The 22,377-nt window shown below is 45.7% G+C and overlaps 1 protein-coding gene and 1 long non-coding RNA gene across 11 annotated transcripts in view; one reads left to right on the top strand and one right to left on the bottom strand.

The window, feature by feature from the left end:
* LOC310661666 overlaps nucleotides 1-22,377 on the top strand; it is a 651,353-nt gene that overhangs the window by 255,976 nt on the left and 373,000 nt on the right. The gene's annotated exons all lie outside the window — the stretch shown is intronic.
* The window catches only part of EPHA5 (EPH receptor A5), a 245,705-nt gene that overhangs the window by 103,842 nt on the left and 119,486 nt on the right, over nucleotides 1-22,377 (bottom strand). For all 10 annotated transcript variants that reach the window (XM_083407520.1, XM_083407522.1, XM_083407527.1 and 7 more), the window contains exon 4: nucleotides 6,212-6,367. In XM_083407520.1, coding sequence (XP_083263646.1) covers nucleotides 6,212-6,367 — 156 coding nt within the window. The remainder of the gene's footprint in view (nucleotides 1-6,211; nucleotides 6,368-22,377) is intronic.

Raw genomic sequence — 22,377 nt, 5'->3', positions numbered from 1 at the left:
TGACGTGCTTTCGAACTGCTAGGTTGGCAGGAGCTGGGACCGAGCAACGGGAGGTCACCTTGTCGTGGGGACTCGAACCGCCGACCTTCTGATCGGCAAGTCCTAGGCTCTGTGGTTTAACCCACAGCGCCACCCACGTCCCTCCTTCTCGGCCATACAAACAAGCAAATCAACACACTTCACTGTTTTCCAACATCCTGCACTCAGCTCTCTTCCACTCTCCCTGCTTCTGTGATGCAAGCGGAAAGGTAATAATAGGAGACACAGATGCTGCAACAGATAAGGGCATGAGCTCCCTAACCCGAAGATAATGCAATAATTTTGGGGAAGGTACTCAGGGTGGCACAGATCACATAAGGGAAACCAAAGGACGTGATAAAGCCCCAGGGACTTAGGTCTGACAGCCCCACACAAGAAGGAATCACCTAACAAAAGTAATTATTGAACAGCTGCTTGATAGGAAGAACTTCAGCAGGTGAAATTTCCTTTATTGCGTTTATACACTGGGGGTGAGGGGAGAGATTCCCCCTATGAATTTGTGTTAAATTGTCCCTGGGGTGGTGGTGGTGGGGAGAATTATTTATCTACTTGATAGGGACTCAAGTCGGCTTACAGATAAAATAAGAACAGCTAAAAACACAGCAAACATAATAATTTATAAAAACATTTAAACACCAATAGAATTAAAACTATATCATGGTTTATAAATGGAGTTGTAGAAAGTGCACAAGTTTTCCATCCACTGCACTCGTGTTTTGGAATAGGAAACCATTACATAAACAAATAAGAAATGCACATAAAATCTGTAAAATGCCTCTGGAAGAGCAAAGATTACACATTAGGGATGGGATGGACCAAAACTGTTTCTCCTTTTGACCATGTTCTTCTTTCTTCCTCTGCCCTCACTGTTCTTACCCTCATTTGCCCTCATCACCAACTCAATCTAACTCGGTACCCCCCCCTCCATCTCCCCCAGATTATTCTAGCTGATGTAGCAAACATCCATAAATATAAATAAAATTGGCCATTACGGCCAAATAGATTGAATGGCAATGTGGGCAAATAACACCATGGGCAGTGAAGGGAAAAACTGGAGGGGAGGAAAATTATCCTAAATAGCCACCAATAGTAGATTGTTCAGTGAGCATTTTCTTCAGCTGCACTGTCATCATTTAGAGGTGAAAATAGAAGCTAGAGCATTTGTATTTATGAACAGTCTCAAACTACATTACATTACAAAGATTGAATTCCATACGTATTTCCTATTATATAAATCACGGTTTCCCCCACAATCAGTTCTGTGAGTAAAAAAATATACTTTTCTGTCTTCCATTACGACTCCTACAATCAGCATCATGGAAATTATTGTCTTGCAATTCTCCCTCTCTCACCAGACACATACTAATGCCACATCCTCACTCTTCTCAACATTTCTATAATGTATCACCTTTTGCAAAAAGAAGGAAGCTCTCTAGTAAACTCCTATCCCTGTGTTGTCTCTCTCTTTTAAAATGCACTAAGGCTACCCCCTCACCACCACCATCTCGATTAAACTAACTTCTCTTACTTTTCCACATAGGCTTCCAATGTCTTATTCCTTAGCTTTTTTAAAAGAGGACACTATGGGCTTTATCTAGACATAGTTGGACTTAGTTTTGATTAGAATGGATCTAGTCTTAGTCATATTTAGCACAGACCAATTAAAATCAATGGGATTAAATAAGCCATTACTAACATGTCCCACTGGAACCAAAGTGAAACTAATTTTAACACAATACAGTGGTGCCTCGCAAGACGAAAAGAATCCGTTCCGCGAGTCTCTTCATCTAGCGGTTTTTTCGTCTTGCAAAGCAACCCTATTAGCGGATTAGCAGATTAGCGCTATTAGCGGTTTAGCGGCTATTAGCGGCTATTAAAGGCTTAAGGGATTAGCGGATTAGCTGCTAAAAGGCTATTAGCAGCTTAGTGCCTTAGAAAAAGGGGGTGGGGAGCGAAAAAAAATCGCAAGAATCGCAAGACATTTTCGCCTTGCGAAGCAAGCCCATAGAGAAATTTGTCCTGCGAAGCGCATTGAAAAACAGAAAACCCTTTCGTCTAGCGGGTTTTCCGTCTTGCGAGGCATTCGTCTTGCGGGGCACCACTGTACTAACACAGGTTTTATGGTATGCGGCTTTAGAAAGGATCCATTTTATTTATTTATTTTGCCAAACAAAGCATTATTTCAGCCCCCAGGGTTGGGGAAATGTTTTTTTTTGGAAGTGTGTGCACAGTGTCTGATGCAGGCTTAAAACCAAAAGTGAAAGCTCAAGACAAAGCAAAAAGCAATTATTGACAAATTGTTTTGATATGGAGGTTATTTGATTATGTGTTTGATATTATGAAACTGCTTTGAGTTGTCCTTTCTACGGAAGCATTACGGGCAGCGACGTATTAGAACGTAAACATTGGGAAATGTGTTTGTTTATTTGTCATGCTTTATTGTAAACTGCTGTGATTGCAGTCTATGCAGAAAAGTAAAAGGTAAAGGTAAAGGTACCCCTGCCCGTACTGGCTAGTCTTGACAGACTCTAGGGTTGTGCACCCATCTCACTCAAAGAGGCCGAGGGCCAGCGCTGTCCGAAGACACTTCCGGGTCACGTGGCCAGCATGACATCGCTGCTCTGGCGAGCCAGAGCCGCACATGGAAACGCCGTTTACCTTCCCGCTAGTAAGCGGTCCCTATTTATCTACTTGCACCCGAGGGTCCTTTCGAACTGCTAGGTTGGCAGGCGCTGGGACCGAACAGCGGGAGCGCACCCTGCCGCGGGGATTCGAACCGCTGACCTTTCGATCGGCAAGCCCTAGGCACTGAGGCTTTAACCCACAGCGCCACCCGCATCCCTTATGCAGAAAAGTAATATACAAATAAAGTTTGTATACATGACAGCGCCATATAAGCATCTTCAACAAAGAGTTCTCTGATGCTCTCCCACCTATTCCACTCCTCCTCCCTGTCCACAAATGCAAATTTCTCTTAAAGTAAAAAAATTATTGAGATTCCTGCATTGCAGTCAGGGTCCCTACAATTCTCTGATTCTGTGATTCTAAGATGCTGTTTGCAACATCACGTCCATCACTTTCTCTGAAAACTGGTTCCATGTCCGTACGCTGCTTTTGAAGGAACAGCAGGGTTCCAACAAATGAGTAAAATAACTTTTTCTTAAAACATCATGCTTTTAAGTCAGCGAACAGCAGGCAGGAAAATGACAAAGAGTTTTCTGCATTCAAGGGTTTGGCTGCAATGTTTATCTCTCTCCTAGTTATGATGAGTCATATATTATTGTATGGTCTATGAACACAGTTCATTTCCCCCTGGGATGACTGTGTCCCCCACCTGCCCAGTTTTCTTGCCTGGTTTCTGCAGCATAGAGGCAAATTCAAGATATTCCCTTGTCCTGCATGAATGGACCCTGACAGATTCTAAATCGGAGCTTCAAAATAAATGTTTGCAGGAGAAAGTCAAACAGAAAGGGCTCCCTTACTGCTGACAGATATAAAATGCGCCATTTGAGAGGGCGGCAGTTGCTCCTCTTCTTAGTTTTATTATAAGGCAGCTTCCACAGGGCCCCAGTGGCGTAGCGTGGGTTGTCAGCACCCGGGGCAAGGCAAGTAATTTGCGCCCCCCCCACTGCACTGTCCCTCCCCCAGATAGTCCCTCGCTCTCTCTCTGCACCACACCGCACGCCTGGCACCCTCCCCTCCACAGTGGGCGGCGACCCGGCGGCTCGGATCGGATTCGCACAGCCAGCACTGCAGTGAGAGAGAGTGAGTGAGCCAGGTAGGGGCAGAGAGCTGCGAGTGCGAGCGTGGCCCCCAGATGTTGCGCCCGGTGCGGCCGGCCCCCCTGCACCCCCCACGCTACGCCACTGCAGGGCCCCCAGGAGCTAGTTTATTAAAAAAAGCCACCCTGAAACTGCAGGACTGCAAAGCCCACCCGCAAGTTTGTGTTTGCTGACTAGTCCTGGCAATGTGCTGAATATACAGTGGATGCTCGGGTTGTGAACATGATGCACATTCGCAACCCGCAGCGTACACAACCCACAGTGGTGCGTCTACGCATGAGCAGGTTGCAAAGTGAAATTTAGCGCTTCTGCACATGCGCGACCGCCAAAACCCAGAAGTAACCCATTCTGGCACTTCCAGGTTCCGGCAGTCCGTAACCCGAAAAAACGCAACCTGAAGCGTCTGTAACCCAAGGTATGACTGTATAGAGGTATGTAGTGGGGAAACTTAGCATATAAACAGATGTCTGGAACCTCCACTGTGCAGGGTTCTGGATGTATAGAGGTCTAGGCATTCAGGTTCCCCTGTTGCAGATGTCCATACTCAAGGTATGGCTGTTGGGAGTAGTCCAAAGAGCTCCTTCAAACTGTAGAGCAGGGGTTGGCAAATTTTTTTAGCCGTGGGCCAGTCCACTACCCCTCAGACTTTGTGGTGGGCTAGAGAAGCAGCATGGGGGGGGGGCTGGAAGAAGAGGCAAGGGGGGCAAGTAATCCTCCTCCCCACTGCCAGCCCCAGCTGCTGCGCTCACCTTCCCAGGGGCTGCCGCTGCCGCCGCTGCTTCTCCTGGGTAGGCAGAGTGAGCTCGTCTGCTCTCTGGCCCACAGGAGCACCAGGGCGGCGGAGGGAAGATGAGTGACATGAAAGGACTGGCTCCGGAGAGGGGTTGCTTAAAATGGCGCTCAGCCAGCTCAGCCCAGCCCCCTTCCTCCTCTAGGCAGGGCGAGGAGAAGCCAGGAGGAGGGAGGGAGGAGGCGCCACCGTGGTGTGTGGAGGGGAATGGAATGGCGTGGGGGGGGGATGGTGCAGCCTGAACGAACAGAATCCCCACACCAATCCACAGGTAGTCCGCGGGCCGGATCCTGAAGGCAATTGGGCCTGATCCGGCCCGCAGACCTTAGTTTGCCAACCCCTGGTGTAGAGCCTTTGTGTGAGCAATGCATAAAGAATGCCTTGCATAAAAGGAGCTTTCTGTTCCTACCTATTCTCTCTCTCTCTCTCTCTCTCTCTCTCTCTCTCTCTTTCTCTCTCTCCCCCACTTCCCCGAAAGCTACAAACCCTTACAATACAACAAGCTGCAGAATACCAGGCAGCTTCTAACTCTCTCCTGAGTAGCCAGCATTCAAAACGTTTCTCTTATCTCCTTCCTCTGAGCCATCATCTTCCCAAACAGCTATATTAACTTTGTCCCCTATACTCAAACAAGAGCACAAAGCACTCAAGGCATTCACCCTAATACTCAGGCGGTACTGCAAATAACTGACAGTTGAGAGCCATGGAAGCCAGTTCTCTTGAGCTAAGGAGCTGGTTAGAAGGGTAAAAGAAGGCACTGAGAACTGAATGAATATGTTGTTAAAGGAATGCTACTGTACTGCACAGTATGAAGGGATCTATTCTCCAGTCTTGGTATATTTCATAGCTAAATATGTTTAACAGGCATTGGTGGGTTTTTATGACTGGTGGCTTTCTGAGCGGAGGTACAGTATGTATATATTTTAAGGAACATGTTAGTAGCATAGGAATAAGGCATGCAGGAGATAGAAATCTTGAGTTTTGCAGCTATCTGGGGAAAAAAATGAGATGGGGAATGAGCAGTGTCTTGCATGTGGGGAACAGATGGTGTCTGCCTGCTTCCTTGTGGTCAATTTCTTTGTAGGTAAAGAATCAGGTATTATCACAACACTAGAACTCCAGTAGTTTTTCTTCCTACTGAAACCAACACTGACCAGATGAATTTCCTATAACTCAAGGGAGTGTGGAAGCTTCCTTTTGCCATATGTGTTCTTTCCACACACAACACCCTAACTATTCAAAGCATGGCCCAGAATTGTCCTGCCGACCCACCAGAACGACCTCTGACAGCATCTGCAGAACAATGATGTAATGACTGCAAGCACAACTATGGGAAAATGTAAGGCAACAAAGAAGAACATGAAAAGAAATGGGAGGGACAGGGGGTCTGATTTTGCCCCTTCCGCTGCCCAAACTCCTTGACCTTATCTAGACCTCCATCTGACATCCTGGGGAACCACTTCCATTTCAATTCAGGGCAGATGGACCAATGGTCTGACTCAGTGTAAGCGGGTACCTGTGTTCTCAATTATCACAATTGTCATTTAACACGTCGCTTGTAAAATGAGCACTTTAACTGATTAAGTGCAAGTTGACTCACTTGTGCAGGCCATCGTAGGTGGGTCCGAGTCCTTTCGGAAATAGTGCTCTTCACAAACACAGGAAGTTGACGCTTCTTCGCGCGTGTAGCTGTGCGGAGGGCATTTCGTGCACATCTGACTCTGTGGCGAGTCTTTAAAGAATCCTGACCGGCATGCTGCAAGAGAAGAACCAACATTTAAGTTCATAGCTGCTATCTGGGAGCCCAAGAGTCAACCAAGCCCAGCCCCTCACCCACCCACCCAAAAGGAAGAAGATGCAAAGTTGTTTCTTCAGAGAGAGTGTGACTCCTAGAGTGGGCTTTTCCCTAACAATCCATTAAAAAATAATAATAATAATAATATATGTACAGTGGTGCCTCGCAAGACGAAATTAATCCGTTCCGTGAGTCTCTTCGTCTAGTGGTTTTTTCGTCTTGCGAAGCAACCCTATTAGCGGATTAGCGCTATTAGCGCTATTAGCGGTTTAGTGGCTATTAGCGGTTTAGCGGCTATTAGCGGCTATTAAAGGCTTAAGGGATTAGCGGATTAGCTGCTAAAAGGCTATTAGCAGCTTAGCGCCTTAGAAAAAGGGGGTGGGGAGCGGAAAAAACCCCTCAAGAATCGCAAGACATTTTCGTCTTGCGAAGCAAGCCCATAGAGAAATTCGTCCTGCGAAGCACCTCTGAAAACGGAAAACCCTTTCGTCTAGCGGGTTTTCCGTCTTGCGAGGCATTCGTCTTGCGGGGCACCACTGTATTAGGAATTCCAACGTAACAATTTATCAAAAATACATCATCCTCATTTCCCCCATTTTCCCTCCCCCTCCCCAAAAAAGAAAAACCCACCCTCCCACCCCATAATAAAAATATTATTAATAAAAATAATATTTTATTAACAATTTCAGCATAATAAGATTTCAAAATTTCAAAATGTATCATGTTCATTATGATTTTTTTCCTTTTTTCACACCCCCATCAAACCCTCCCCCCCACAGAGACTTCCCTCAGTTCCACTCTCTGATTTCTCAGCACATATTATTCTCTGCATGTTATAAAATTGTACATATCCTTACATTATCTGTCTATCATGTTATCAACCAATAAATTTGTGTATTTTTTATTCAAACCCTGCCAAGGAGTCCAATTCATTTTGTTGTCTTTTTAGATAATTTGTAAAAAGCTCCCCTTCTTCCTTAAAGTCACAGTTATCCTTGGACTGCAGTTTGTATGTCATGTAGCCAGTTCTGCGTAGCTCATCCATTTTTCTTGCCACTGTTCTTTCGTTGGGATTTCCTCATTCTTCCATCCTTATGCTATCAAGACTCTTTCCGCTGTTGTAGCCTACATAAATAAGTTCTTTATTTGGCTTCCCCCCAACAATCTAATACAGGCATAGGCAAACTCGGCCCTCCAGATGTTTTGGGACTACAACTCCCATCATCCCTGACCACTGGTCCTGTTAGCTAGGGATGATGGGAGTTGTAGGCCAAAAACATCTGGAGGGCCGAGTTTAAGGAAGCCTGACCTAATACCATTCCCCACCCCCATCAAGATACATTTTCTACAACTGAGACTCAGTCTGGGGGAAAAAATCACACACTCAGTTATTTAAATGTCAGCGTAAATGTAGTTTCTTCTTCTCTTTTCCTTGTATACCAACCCCATAGTTTTATCATTAATTTTTGCCTTCAGGTGTTACAGCTAAGAAATCTTCAAGCACCTATAAAAAAATCACTGAAAACATTAGAATGCTGCTTTTAAGCTGCATTTCAGGGAAATGGTTGAATGTGTTTTTCACTTTTAATATCTAGCCTCTTCTCCTAAAAATAAATGCCTTAGCCAAAATTGAAATAGTGCATTGGCCTAGAGAGGAAATGGGATATTTGCAGAGAAAGTGCTGTAATGAATTCTTTTTTAAAAAGGGGGGGGGGGAACCCTCATTGCTCTTTGTTTTCCCATCCCTCAGAAACCTGCAAAGAATTTCAAATTACCACATATCTGACAGATTCCTCAAAGTTTGCTCCAAGCTAGACATGTCCCCTGTAAAATACATGCCTCCAGGATTTAATACGTCTATACAACAGAGCTTGTTGTCTGAAAGTGTGGGGGAGCTATTATTCTCATGCTTTTTGTCCTGCACAATAGTGACTGGAAGATTTACTTCTTTTTAGTAGGAAAGAAAAAAGGATCATTATTATACTTTTCTACACTTAGCATTCATGGGTTACCAGTGGTATAGAGCAGAGAATATCTGCCGCATGCATTGTTTTTGATTGTATAGTCTTAGAGAGACGAGCCCAGACCTTTCTACTAACTTTTTGGCAGCTGATTTAGCATCATGCCTGAGAAACTTACAGAATAATGTTTTGAGCTACTAAAAGTGGGCCAGTTCAACTTTGATGGCTTTGGGCTCAACCTGTAATGCTTCTGATCTGAATCAAAACCTTGCTTTGAGCACCTGAATTTCTTATGTCTACCAGTTGGCTTGCATGGGGAAATGACAGAAAACTTGTTTACTTGATTAAATCTGCATGCATACTAGCAACATGTTCTCACTGAAAGATGCAGACTACAGGGAACGGACGACATTCACTACTACCCATGTCTAGGAATACTACAATGGTATACAGCTGCCATATAGGACCCAACACAGCCATCATTGATAACAAGGTGCAAGCAGTTAAGAAAAACACGGAATTAACCCACATGTGATGCTTCAATAATATATTTATTGCTTTGAAGAATCCCTTTGGTGCAATAATCACCATAGTAAATTCCAAATGAAAAAGTCAACTTAACATTTGATGGCTAAATTAGCATGTTGTTCCCACTGTGTTAAAAGCCGATATACCAAATGAGTTGAGCTTGAGTTGTATACAAAGCCCTGTTTTAGAACAGCCTCTTGAGAGATGTTGCCTTCTTGGAATAACTCACCCAATTGAATTCTTGGGGAAATGTAAAGGATTTTTAAGTGTTTCAATGAGTTGTAATTTGTATGCACTAAACAAGAGTTTACAGCAATATAATCTTTAATTCCCTTATCTTCTCCCTTAGTTTACTACATATGAAGAGTGTTCTATAGATTGTATTTGCTGCCAACTGCATTTTCTTTTAGTCCATCTGAGCTTAATGGGACTTACTGCATGTAATCATGTATATGATTGGAGCCTTAGTCCTGTGGTGAAAAACATCTGATGTAGCTGATGTTCATTTTATTTACAGTGATGATGATTATGATGATTACACAGCCCCAGCCACTCTGGGTGGCTTCCATCATAATATAAAAACACAGATATCAAACATTAAAAACTTCCCAATAAAGGGCTGCCTTCAGATGTATAGTTGCTTATCTGTTTGACATCTGATGGAGGGCATTTCACAGGGCAGGCACCACTACGGAGAAGGCCCTCTGCCTGGTTCCCTGTAACCTCACTTCTCACAGTGAGGAAACTGCCAGAAGGCCCTTGGAGCTGGACTTCAGTGTCCGGGCTGAACGATGGGAGTAGAGACTCTCCTTAAGATATACAGCGTCGAGGCCATTTAGGGCTTTAAAGGATAGCACCAACACTTTAAATTGTGCTTGGAAATGTACTGGGATCTAATGCAGATTGTAATAGTAATACCGTATTTTTTACTCTATAGGACGCACATTTCCCCTCCAAAAATGAAGGGGAAATGTGTGTGCGTCCTATGGACCGAATGCAGGCTGCTTGGCTTCAGCGATAGCAACGGGAAGCCTCTGAAGCACAGAGGGAACGCTCCCTCCACGCTCCAGAGACTTGGCGTTGCTTTTGCTGAAGCCTGGAGAGCGAGAGGGGTCGGAAATTTTTTTCTTTATTCCCCCCCCTAAAAATTAGGTGCGCCCTATAGTCCGGTGCGCCCTATGGAGCAAAAAATACAGTAATTTATTATTACAGTCAAAGACCAAGAAGCACAACTGAGACTGCTTTCACAAAAATGAAACAGACATTTAATTTATAGATTAAAATTAAAATAGTTGCATGAACACAAAAAGACCTAAGGTTAAACTAACATGTAGATTGCCCCTGGGATGCCCAGGAGGCCAGCTACAGCAGTTTTCCTAGTGGTCTATTTATTCCAGGGGGTGTTCTATGCCTACAAATCTGTGCGCAGAATCTGGCGACCATCCGGGTCATCTTGTGATTGAGGAGAAAATTTAGTTAGGCTTGTCCGGAAGGTCAGGAAGCTTCACCAGATGGGGGTTGATGGTATCTCTATGTGCCTCATCATAAAAAGGACATCTTAAAAAATAAGTGTTCAGGGCTTCCTATTTCCTCTAATGGACAGGGGCAAAGTCTCTGGGCGTATAGGACTTTTCTCAAAAGATCCTTCCAGAACCGGCGAGGGCAGAGCCAAACTTCTGGCATCTAATGCAGATCTTTCAGGAAGCCATTCGGATCCATTAGGTGGCGGGGCAAGCTGATTTGAATTGGTCCCAACTCCTTGAGAAGGGGAAAGGTCGTGAAGAAGTCCAGCTGCACCACAACGTGATCTGACCATGAAACTTATTTTGTTCCACTGGAACTTAGTGTCAGATCGCCCACATCCACACCAGATCTAAGGCATGCCCACAACTATGAGTAGGGCTAGACTTACTCAGAGACAGCCCCATGGAGACAAAGCCTTCTATGAAGTCCCAAGTGGCAGCTTGTAAGGTCATGTTAGCATGGATGTTAAAATCACCTAGAATCATAGAATCATAGAGTTGGAATAGACCACAGGGGCCATTAAGTCCAACCCCCTGCCAAGCAGGAAACACCATCAGAGCACTCCTGACATATGGTTGTCAAGCCTCTGCTTAAAGACCTCCAAAGAAGGACACTCCACCACACTCCTTGGCAGCAAATTCCACTGTCGAACAGCTCTTACTGTCAGGAAGTTCTTCCTAATGTTTAGGTGGAATCTTCTTTCTTGTAGTTTGGATCCATTGCTCCGTGTCCGCTTCTCTGGAGCAGCAGAAAACAACCTTTCTCCCTCCTCTATGTGACATCCTTTTATATATTTGAACATGGCTATCATATCACCCCTTAACCTCTTCTTCTCCAGGCTAAACATGCCCAGCTCCCTTAGCCGTTCCTCATAAGGCATCGTTTCCAGGCCTTTGACCATTTTGGTTGCCCTCCTCTGGACACGTTCCAGTTTGTCAATGTCCTTCTTGAACTGTGGTGCCCAGAACTGGACACAGTACTCCAGGTGAAGTCTGACCAGAGCAGAATACAGTGGCACTATTCCCTTGATCTAGATGCTATACCTAGGACCTCCAAACTATGAGTCTGTAGGAGAACATCTGACATGAACTAAAGCAACTTACGCAGTGAATCCTTGGTCCATCCACTTACAATTAGTGACCCTATATATAATATACAATTTGAATTATGATTTTTTTTACATGGTTGTTCGAATTACAATTTTCTGCTGAGAACACTTCCACCAACATACATATTAGACCATTTACTATTTTCTTAGTTTCCTACATTTTCCAGTCACATTTTGAGACTTGCCTCTTTCCCCTCTTTTGTATTTGATACTGCCCTTGTTTCCCTCTCCTCTTCCGTTGCTCCTGCCTCCTCAGTTGTCCCACAGCTCCATCCCCTACTGTTTCCTACTTGGCCCTATGGCTGGCATGCCTTTTGGCTCTCATAAACCTGGAATAATTAAATTAATAACTGAAAGTGTCACGAATGAGCCAGCCCCCAGGGAAGGTTTGCAGTCAGCTGAAGGAACCAGTCAGGAGCAGAGAGGGTGAACCGCCAGGCAGGATGAGTGAAGGCTAGTGTCACCTCTCCCACCCCTTGGAATGCCAGCTGATAAGAGAATGCCTGAGAATGAGCCGGAACCCACTATCCAGAAGTGCAAAATGCCGTGGAAAGAGAAGGAAGCAGTTTATCAGGCAGGAAAGAGCTAAGAGACAGCCTCTCAGAGAATGGGGAAGAGGCGGGAGCTGAACCCTCCCAGTCCAAGTTCTTGGTGAATGGGAGGTCTCAGAGATAGGAACCAAAACAAGAGGCATCAAAAGCAAAAGTTCAGCTGCTTCTGGTCTCGCAAGAAGCAGTTTTCAGAAGGGGCATCATGACTTATGAGTTTGGCGGCTTGTTAGAGCCATCCTGTGAACTCTGCTTGTTTTTGCAATAAATCTTCCTATTTAATTAACTACGCTTGCTGTGTTATCAAGACAAGAACCGGGACTCCTGACAGAAGACAACTTCCTCAAGGATCAGGGCAACAGCCCAGCATCCTGTTCTCACAGTGGCTAAACAGATGCGTGTGGGAATCACACAAGCAGGACACCAGCGCAAAAGCACTCTCACCTCCTACGAGAGAGCCAGCGTGGTGTAGTGGTTAAGAGCAATGGATTCGTAATCTGGTGGACCGGGTTTGATTCCCTGCTCCTCCACATGCAGCTGCTGGGTGACCTTGGGCCAGTCACAATTCTCTGAAGTCGCTCAGCCCCACTCACCTCACAGAGTGTTTGTTATGGGGGAGGAAGGGAAAGGAGAATGTTAGCTGCTTTGAGACTCCTTAGGGTAGTGATAAAGCGGGATATCAAATCCAAACTCTTCTTCTTCTTCTTTGCAGAAATTGCTATTCAGAAGCATCGCTGCCTCCATCATGGTTTGGAACCATTTCTACACTGATCTGTCATGTACCAAAGAGCTATTGCGGAGGGCCTGGTCGGATCAGGACAGTATGGAGCAGCTGCTGATTGACAACACTGGGAAGGGCCCAGTGGGTTGGGATGGGCTGTGTGTGACAGTGGGAGGGAACTATGAATGAGGAGTCACCTCCTGAAGAAGGTCTCAGTTGCTTGGACTCAGCAGCATGGACTGCACCTGCTTCAGCCAAAGCTTCTGTGCCAACTTTGCCTCCAATCTTGGTACCCACTCCAGAACCTGCCCCTAGCCTTTCCTCCCAGGAGGAATTAAGACACGCAGTCTGGTTCAGATCAGGCACTGTTGCTTCCTCCGCCATGGAGATGCCAGTGCTGGGGTGAACAGACAGCTGAGGCTCAGCGCTGCAGAAGTTCCTGTTTGCTTGCTGACTTGCTGCACTGAAGTAGTCGCTGCCCCATTCTCATATAATGGGCTTTCCATACAGTTACACCGTAAAATCAGCAATAGCTTGTTGAATCAACCGCTTAGCTAGCTAGTGATGATTTTACGATGTACCTAGATGGAAACCCTATCCTATACTCAGTGCAATGTTCTTTGGCGGCTAGTTCTCAATCATATGGGAGTGAAACTACCCTGCTGGGTTTCTATCCCTTTCCCCGTACATGAGAATGGGGCATTCACATATTGTTTTATATGCAGCATCAAATTATCGCAGGTGCTCTAGAAACAAACCCGCAAAAGATATATACGGGCAATTTTAAGAGAGGAAATGGAAGAGCCATCCATGCAGGAGCTGAGCTCTGTTGACTGGCTGCTGATACCTTCCGAAATCTGGCCCTTTAAAGTGAATATAAATCACAGCTACAGATAGCCTGAGAGTGCTTTCAGAATTGAATTTGTTCTGCAGGACTGTTCATAAATTACTCAAATGTGGGTCTCGTGCTTTATGGTTCCTGACATGAAACGCTGGTTGTTTTTTTTATTATTTACTCCAAGGCTATCTCTAAATAAGGCCCTATCTATAGAGATGTTTCATGTTGCGTTTTAATATCTACAGGAGCTGGAGGGAGGGGGTTGACAGACGAGAGGGGTGTCCCTTCTGTTTAATTTCTTCTAAGACTGCAACCCAATCCACTCGCACGCAAACCCCAGAGAAGAAAAGAGATAAAAGCGAAGACACAAGCTCATATATAACAAGGGCAGCCCAGGTCTACAATGTACAGGATATAATTAGCCTTCAAAGCGGTCTTGAATTTATCCAATTATGCCTCATCAAGACGGACACAAAATCATTACAGCACAAAAAGTTTGATGGGCTTCTTTTCTGTGTAAACGAGCAGACACGAGATTTCTTTGATAGATCCTGATAGAAAGCAATGCAATTTGCTGATGACAGTGCGATATGTGTGCCGCCTAATTGGTTTCGAAGAGGAACACACACGTTCATACCTCCTAAGATTTCAAAATCGGAAAGAAGCAAGATTAAAATTGCTCCCATCACCTAGCGTACGGAAGGAAATACAAGATGGGCAAAGGTTTTTCCCATTTGGCGGTATTTAAGATACCAGCCTTCACATACTCCTTTCTGCACTGACCAATCTGCTGAGGATCCCCCGTTGCAAAGGATTCTGGGACATGAATTCAGTTCATGCACCACACTGGTTAACATGCCCTTAACATGATGTTGACTACATCCAACATTCCCCTTTGGCTGCACATTGATGACAACAATCAGTCATTGTGATCTTTCAGGGAAATTTGCCCATTGTTATTCATCTTCAGGTTGAGAAATTGTGTCCTCCTTAAAAGAGGGCACATGTTGCGGTGAGACCTGGCGACTGACCTCCTGTGTTGTGTGTGGGTAAGATTGGTCAGCCACAACACCTGATTGGTAGGTCCCTCGATGTTGGGTTCAATCTGACCAATGGGGCGCAGTCCAAAAGGTTCAAGGGACCTATATAAACCCATGCACATGACCCAAACCGTCCTTTTTTGGCTCCTGCATTCGGAACAACCGTCCACCTCTCCCTACTTTTAGGGCATTTTGCGATTGACCTTGCTATGCCGTCGTGTGTCGTCTGTCGTTGGGACAGGGGCACGGCAGGAATTTTCCCCACTTGGCTGATTTAAGCAGCTTTGATGGACACCAGAAAACACCCATTTCACAGAAGGAAAAAACTGACAGTGCTCAAATTCTCTCTCCCCCCCCCCCAAATAAACCCAGGCAAAACTTATACTGAACACACACAAAAAGAAGACACAGGGGAAAAATCTGGCCAACACTTCCACAAACAGGAGACGCTCCCAACCCAAAGTGCCACCCCCCCCCATTTTAAAAACAATTTAACTCTGGAAAGGGCAGAGGCATTTGGTGGGCACCAAAGCGAGTAACTCACAGATGCCACACTGGGGACCCAAGGTCTAGATTGATTGATTATACATGTCAGGGAACTGCCATCGGAGCCAGAAGGAGAGGGAGGGCTCCAGAGGGATTCCGGAGAGTGTCCCGGGAGGGAGAGAAGCAGCACATCTTCTGGGGAAGGAAATCAGCGTAGCACCAGTGGAGAAGGGGGGCAGATGGGGGAATCGGCGAGGTGGCTCCAAGACTCCTCGCCGGGGACCAGCGGGGAGAGCACGGGTCCTCCAATGCCCACACCCTCCCTGCGCAGAAGGCTTCCGCGCAGGGAGAGTAGGCGGCGACTAGGCGTCAAAGAACTTTTATGCTGGAAGAAGTTCAAGAAACGCCCACTGATGGATTCTGCCAGCGACTGAGACAGCCACGGGCGAGTGGCTGTCCAGACAGAAAGGGTTCACTCAGGCAACCCAGCCAGGTGTGGCGCCGATTTACGCACGAGCAACCCCTAGAACCATTACAATGCACTTTATGTTTTTAATAATGTCCAGGGTTGTTTATTTATCCCTAGCAGAAATAAATAATATGTTGGTGGCAGCTGTTGAGAAATAAACCTTGCTAAGGCTTTAATCTTAAGCATGTTTATCATAAAGCAAGCCCCACTAAACTCATTAGGAGTTACTTCTGAACAGGTAGGCATAGATTGCAAAGTGACAATTGCTTTTTGGACTGAACATTTTACTTCCATGCAAATGCCCAACAGATTTTTAAAGACAGAATTTGAAGCCATTGGCTACTGCTGCCTTACAGTGGTCTTTGGAATGATTTCTATATATTGATTTCTGATTGGAAGGTCATAATTCATACTTGTGACAACATTATTTTATTCATAAATTTAGCTACACCCAGTGGCGAAGCGTGGGGGGTGCCGGGGGGGCGGCCGCACCGGGCGCAACATCGGGGGGGGGGCACTCGCACTCGCAGCTCTCTGCCCCTACCTGGCTCTCTCACTCTCTCTCACTGCAGTGCTGGCTGTGCGAATCCGATCTGAGCCGCCGGGTCGCCGCCCACTGTGGAGGGGAGGGTGCCAGGCGTGCGGTGCGGTGCGGAGAGAGCGCAAGGGACTATCTGGGGGAGGGACAGTGCAGCAGGGGGGGGGGGCGCAAATTACTTGCCTTGCCCCGGGTGCTGACAACCCATGCTACACCACTGGCTACACCTTGAGATTTTTCGGTTAAGATTAGCGCTTGCATGTCCATTCCATTTTAAAATCTCCTTCTCTGCCATAAATGACTTTCCTCCAAATGGCACAGATCCTGCGGGGTTCAATTTCTCACAAACTCTCACTTTATTCCGCTTTTTAAAAATTCACCAATATTATTCAGCTGCATTATAAAAAAGGTACTTATCGGGATTGTGACACCGTGACTCAATTTAATAACAGTCCCTTGGGAACAAAATAGGGGATGGGGGTGAGGAAGAGTGAGATAAGGAGAAAACAACGCTCCGTCTAATTAAAAGTTTGAAGCTGTTACAGACACCTGTTCTTTTCTTAGTTCCTCACATCAGAATTATCTACTCATTTGATTAGCAGCCACAAAGGTGAGGGGGGTAGATCCCTAAAATAAAAGCACTGCCAAAACAGCAGTCATTTTTAGACACAAGAGCTAACTAATTTAAACAGCGAAGGTGCTACTGTTGCAAAGCTGCTTCTGTTATTGGTGGTCTGCCATTTCTGCAAAAACACGCCAAGATCAGAAGGCTAAATAAAGCGACTAGGTTTCTGTAGATGGCTGTAGTGATGGAATTCAAAATAAATGTTTTATTTTGTGTGTGTGTGTGTGTGTGTGTGTGTCTGTGTGTTTCTAGAGTTTGCACTGGCAAATGGTGGTAGCAGGCAAACAGGAAGTGAAGCGGGTGGTGCTGTGATCTAAACCACTGAGCCTCTTGGGCTTCCTGATCAGAAGGTTGGTGGTTCAAATCCCCACAACGGAGTGAGCTCCCGTTGCTCTGTGCCAGCTTCTTCCAACCTAGCAGTTTGAAAGCATGCAAGTAGATAAATAGGTACCACTGTGGCGGGAAGGTAAATGGCATTTCTGTGCGCTCTGGTTTCTGTCACGGTGTTCTGTTGCACCAGAAGCGGTTTAGTCCTGCTGGCCACATGACCCGGAAAGCTGTCTGTGGACAAACGTCGGCTCCCTCAGCCTGAAAGCAAGATGAGCGCCGCAATCCCATAGTTGCCTTTGGCTGGACATAACCGTCCAGGGGTCCTTTACCTTTTACCTACCTCAGAAATGTGCATTCTGTTTAGTGTGTTAAATGCTACCAATGGTATATTGCAGTGGGCCTGCTGTGATGTCTCCTGCTCTAATCATGCATGGATAAGGTTCTCTGCAACCAGGTGGATTGTGGGTAATCGAGGCTGCTAATTCAGAGGCCTGGCCGCCACTCATATTCTTTGTGCATGCTTAGAGGATTTGGTGGGGAGGTATAGATGAGCACCAATCTCACCACCTCAGAGAAAAGTGGGGTCTCTACATCCCTCACTTCTTTGAACACAGCGGCTCTGGAGAACTCCGCACCTCCTCAGATTACTGGTTTACACCAAGCAAATTGTGCTCAGGGGGTGATTTTGCTTACCAAGATATTGCTTATGCTCTTCCCCATCCCTCAGATTTTAAAAATAATTAAATTATTTAAAAAAACACAACAAGAACACAGTTGACAAAGTCAACTGGCTCCCGTTGGTCACAGTAGTAGCCAGAGCACTATGCTCCACTATGTTTTTTTTTTTCCTGTAGGAATAATACAAGGGACCATCATTTCCATTATTCTGGGTTCATTATGTGGTAGAGAGATATGTGAGTTTTGGCCACCCCTGCTGCCACCCACACAGTCAACTAGCTTTTTCAACCTCTTTACAATTGTCTTGGAACTGCAAGGCTGCCCTAAAAGCCAACCTAATTTATTGCAAAAGTATGAGCTGAACACAAATAAGGGTAGGAGTTTGAGCTGCCATATTATTTTTCACTCAAGTCCTGGACATTAGAGAAGACATTGAAGGAACACAGAAGAAGACATTAAAAAACAGAGATCATCTCTTCTCCCGATAAAAACAAAATGAAAACTATACAGATTATTTCCTCTCATTTAAAATCAGAATAACAACTTTTATTCAGTTGTGTTGTATATACCAACTTTCTACCAATGCACACTTGTTTACTTTAAATAGGTGTGACTTAGCGCAAATGATTGAAGGAATTAAAGCTTTGCTGTCCTCACATTCATAGCAAGCAGATCCAATATCAAACATTTGCAGATTGTTCCAACATTAGGATTTAAGATTCAATACCCGCCACACGCAATTTATTTTGCCCCTGGGGCATGGGTGCATACAGAGATATCTTAGTTTTAAAAGATATCAACCTTGAGCTTTCAGGCACAGAATCAGACAGCAAAGCATTGCAACTCTAAATATTTGAATACTTCAGACAGAAAAGCCACCAATCTACCTTTCTGAACTTTCGAGCTGAAAAAATTCATGGCTTGCAGAGCCAAGCACATTCAACATTTCTTTCACTGCTGGGGTTAAGAAATATAACATCACACGAGAACGTCACCCAATCACTTTAATAAGGAGACCATTAACAAAATAAGTGGCTAAACAGTATGCGAGAATTCCACTGCCAATATATTCGCTCCTGTGACAGGAAACCGCTGCAATGCATTATACCTGTGCTTGACATATTGATTCTGCTTGTTATAGCATTACAAGGATCATGAATCTTCACCTGAGAACTCCACCTTTGCAAGTATTAATTTGACAAGGTATCTATCTTCTTGGGCGGTTGAGGAAGCTGGGAGATCCTTCTTCCCCCCTCCCAAAAAAAACTCCTAGGGGCTGTGGGGGTTTCGGTCTCCACAATAAAATAATTGAGGGGGCGAGCCCCCACAAAGTTGATGAGCATTCCCATTCAAATGGTTTGTGTGTGTTGCATCATGTGATCGATTATGAGGGATGGGGCTTACCTGGGCCCCCACAACATTTTATTCTAGTTGGCACTTCTGCGACAAGCCATCAGGTTGACACTTGGAAGTCCAAAGAAGAATAGTGAATAGTGGAGAATAGTGAATAGTGTTGCACCATAGCTCAGGCTTGCAGTTTCTAGATCATGATCCCCAGATACTTAAGAGAAAGAAAAAGACTCAGCGAAAGAAGAGGGAGAGGAGAGACAGAAGAAAAACAGTTGGAGAGCAGAGAAAGACTTCTATCTGGGTTCATTTTCAAGGAATACAATGGGCTATTTTGATTTCCAAGAGCATTCAGCTGAACCCGTTCAGTCAAGATTGATTCTCAAGCTAAGAAATCCTAAACAATTTGAAACAATAAAATGATCCCCTGCGATCATCACACCATTGTTGAAATGGGAAATGAAGACTCTGAAGACTCCATCATCCGAATTAAGAAACCACAATAAATCAATCAGTAGTTCATGGCTGACTCTTTTTCAACATCGTAAATAAGTCCATAACAATTTCTGGTCCACTTGCCCAGATATATCTCGGTTAGTAAAAAGAAACACACACAAAAATCTTCAGTCTTAGTGATGTTTCCAGTCTGGTCACCTGGAAAAAAATCTGTAGGTGGCAGGAAAGTAGTTACACACCAGTCTGTTGTTTTAGCTAATGTGTCAATAATATTAATGTGTGTGTGTGGATTCTTCAAGAGTGAGGGTTGTCTCAGAGCCAAAACTGGAGGACGACAAAGAACTGAGAGGAAACAATCGAATGAGAGCTGCTCGGCCTCTCTGCATGACAGTGAGATTAGAAGGAGAAGCAGCAATGTCATAACCACCAGGAATTTGCAGGGCATCCTCCAAGCTTCAGGGGAGCTCCTCCATTCTTCCCTCGAGATTCCAGGGCAGGGGTCAGCAAACGTTTTCAGCAGGGGGCTGGTCCACTGTCCCTCAGACCTTGTGGGGGGGCGGACTATATTATTGGGGGGGGATGGACGATTTTCACCCACCAGCAAAGAGGCCTGAAGATGCTTCACGTTAGCCCAAAAATGGAAGAAGGAAGAACTACCGACTCTGGAGGAATGGAGAATGAAGCTAATGGACTATGCAGAACTGGATAAGTTAACTGGGAAAATTAGATACCAACGAGATCACAAGTTCATTGAGGACTGGAAAAATTATTCGGAGTATTTGAAGAGTGTATGTGATGAGCAAACAACGCTAGTGGGTTTCAAAGAAGCTTTGTGAAAAAATAAGGAATATTGCAAAAATGCAAATAAGACTATTAAGATACTAAATTTGAGGAATGCGTAGACAAAATTTTAAATACGGATGATTGTCAGAGAAGTTGAGGGAAGTCCTAAAAGTGAAAATATGTTAATTGGGAATTTGTATGATTGGAGATATTTGTGCAAAACTTAATAAAAATTTATTTTTTTTAAAAAAAGAAGATTCTTCACTTTACCTCTCCCAGTTGTCGTCCTAACAGCCACAGTTGGGCTTCTCCAGCCAGCCAGGCGCCATGGCGGGTAGGAGTGTGCGTTGGCAGCAGCCCCGGCGGAAGAACTGCGGATGGAGGTAGGGGAAGCGGGGTATCGCCAGAACTTTTGCCCACCACCACCTGCTGCTGCTGCTTCCTGAGAGGCAGCACAGAGAAGAAGACAGAGCCGCCCACCAACCTGCAAGCTGTGGCCGCAGCCATCGCAACAACCCGCCTGAACACCATGGGAGGAATGGAGGAGGGAGGCAGGTGGCGATGAAGACAGTGCATGAGGAAGCGGTGCGAAAAAGGGACGCGGAGAAGGAAGGAAGGGCAGACTGAGGGAGAAAGAGGAGGAGCAGGAGGAAAACATAGCGGCAGCTGGCGTCATACGCCCTCTCCACAGCGCCGCCCTGCTGAGGTGGGCAGGAGGGCAAGCCGACTCCTGCCATCGATGGCGCCAGCATGGAACAAGATTGTTCCATCCCTGAGGAGAAAAGCGCTGCCGTGGAGGGGGGGGAGAGGGAAACAACACGCACTGGCAATCCACACACGGGTGATCCACATGGCAATTCCCAGACCGTCCGTGGGCTGGATCTAAAGGGAATTGGGCCTGTTCTGGCCTGCAGACCTTAGTTTGCCAACCCATGTTCCAGGGGTTGTAGATGTGCTTTCCAGAGTCCCTTTGGGAGAAATGTGGCACAAAAGAGACTGTGGTGTCCTTATGATATATAGATTATTTACACATATATACAACTTGCACCTAGATGGAAGGATTGTGGAGCATTCACAGCGTATGAGGGTATAAAGGTAAAGGGACCCCTGACCATTAGGTCCAGTCGTGACCAACTCTGGGGTTGCGGCGCTCATCTCGCTTTATTGGCCGAGGGAGCCAGCGTATAGCTTCCGGGTCATGTGGCCAGTATGACTAAACCGCTTCTGGCGAACCAGAGCAGCACACGGAAACGCCGTTTACCTTCCCGCCGGAGCGGTACCTATTTATCTACTTGCACTTTGAAGTGCTTTCGAACTGCTAGGCTGGCAGGAGGAGGGACCAAGCAACGGGAGCTCACCCTGTTGCGGGGATTCGAACCACCAACCTTCTGATCGGCAAGTCCTAGGCTCTGTGGTTTAACCCACAGCGCCACCCGCGTCCCGTATGAGGGTATGGCTTCCCCTTAAGGGCAACATTGGATTCGAAGAACAGGAAAAGGCCATCCCCTGTTCTCTTTGCTCCAGCCTGTCATCCTCAGCTCATAGGGAGTTCTGCCCCTCCTTCTCACTGCTAAGCAACTCCAAGGACCTCCCCCCCCCAGCCTACATCATTCAAAGTTGAACCCCTAAATCTGTGATTTGCCTCTGCCCAATATCGCCCAGTAAAGAAGGGGTCCCACTGTCCCTTGCCCTCTGACCGTTTCCTTGATGGCCTTTGTCCCCTGCTAATGGCCTGTCCAACTAGCTCTGCCCAGCTGGCTTGGCTCCTTACCATAACTAAATCCAAGAAGTTTCCATGTTTGGCAAAGGTTAATTGAAGGCTGATCGCCGAAGAATTGATGCTTTTGAATTCTGGTGCTGGAGGAGACTCTTGAGAGTTCCATGGACTGCAAGAAGATCAAACGTATCCATTCTTAAGGAAATCAGCCCTGAGTGCTAACTGGAAGGACAGATCCTGAAACTGAGGCTCCAATATTTTGGCCACCTCATGA

Source organism: Podarcis tiliguerta (genome assembly GCF_965153285.1).
Source record: "Podarcis tiliguerta genome assembly, chromosome: 13".
NCBI lineage: Eukaryota > Metazoa > Chordata > Lepidosauria > Squamata > Lacertidae > Podarcis > Podarcis tiliguerta.
This window is presented reverse-complemented; position numbering and strand designations above follow the sequence as displayed.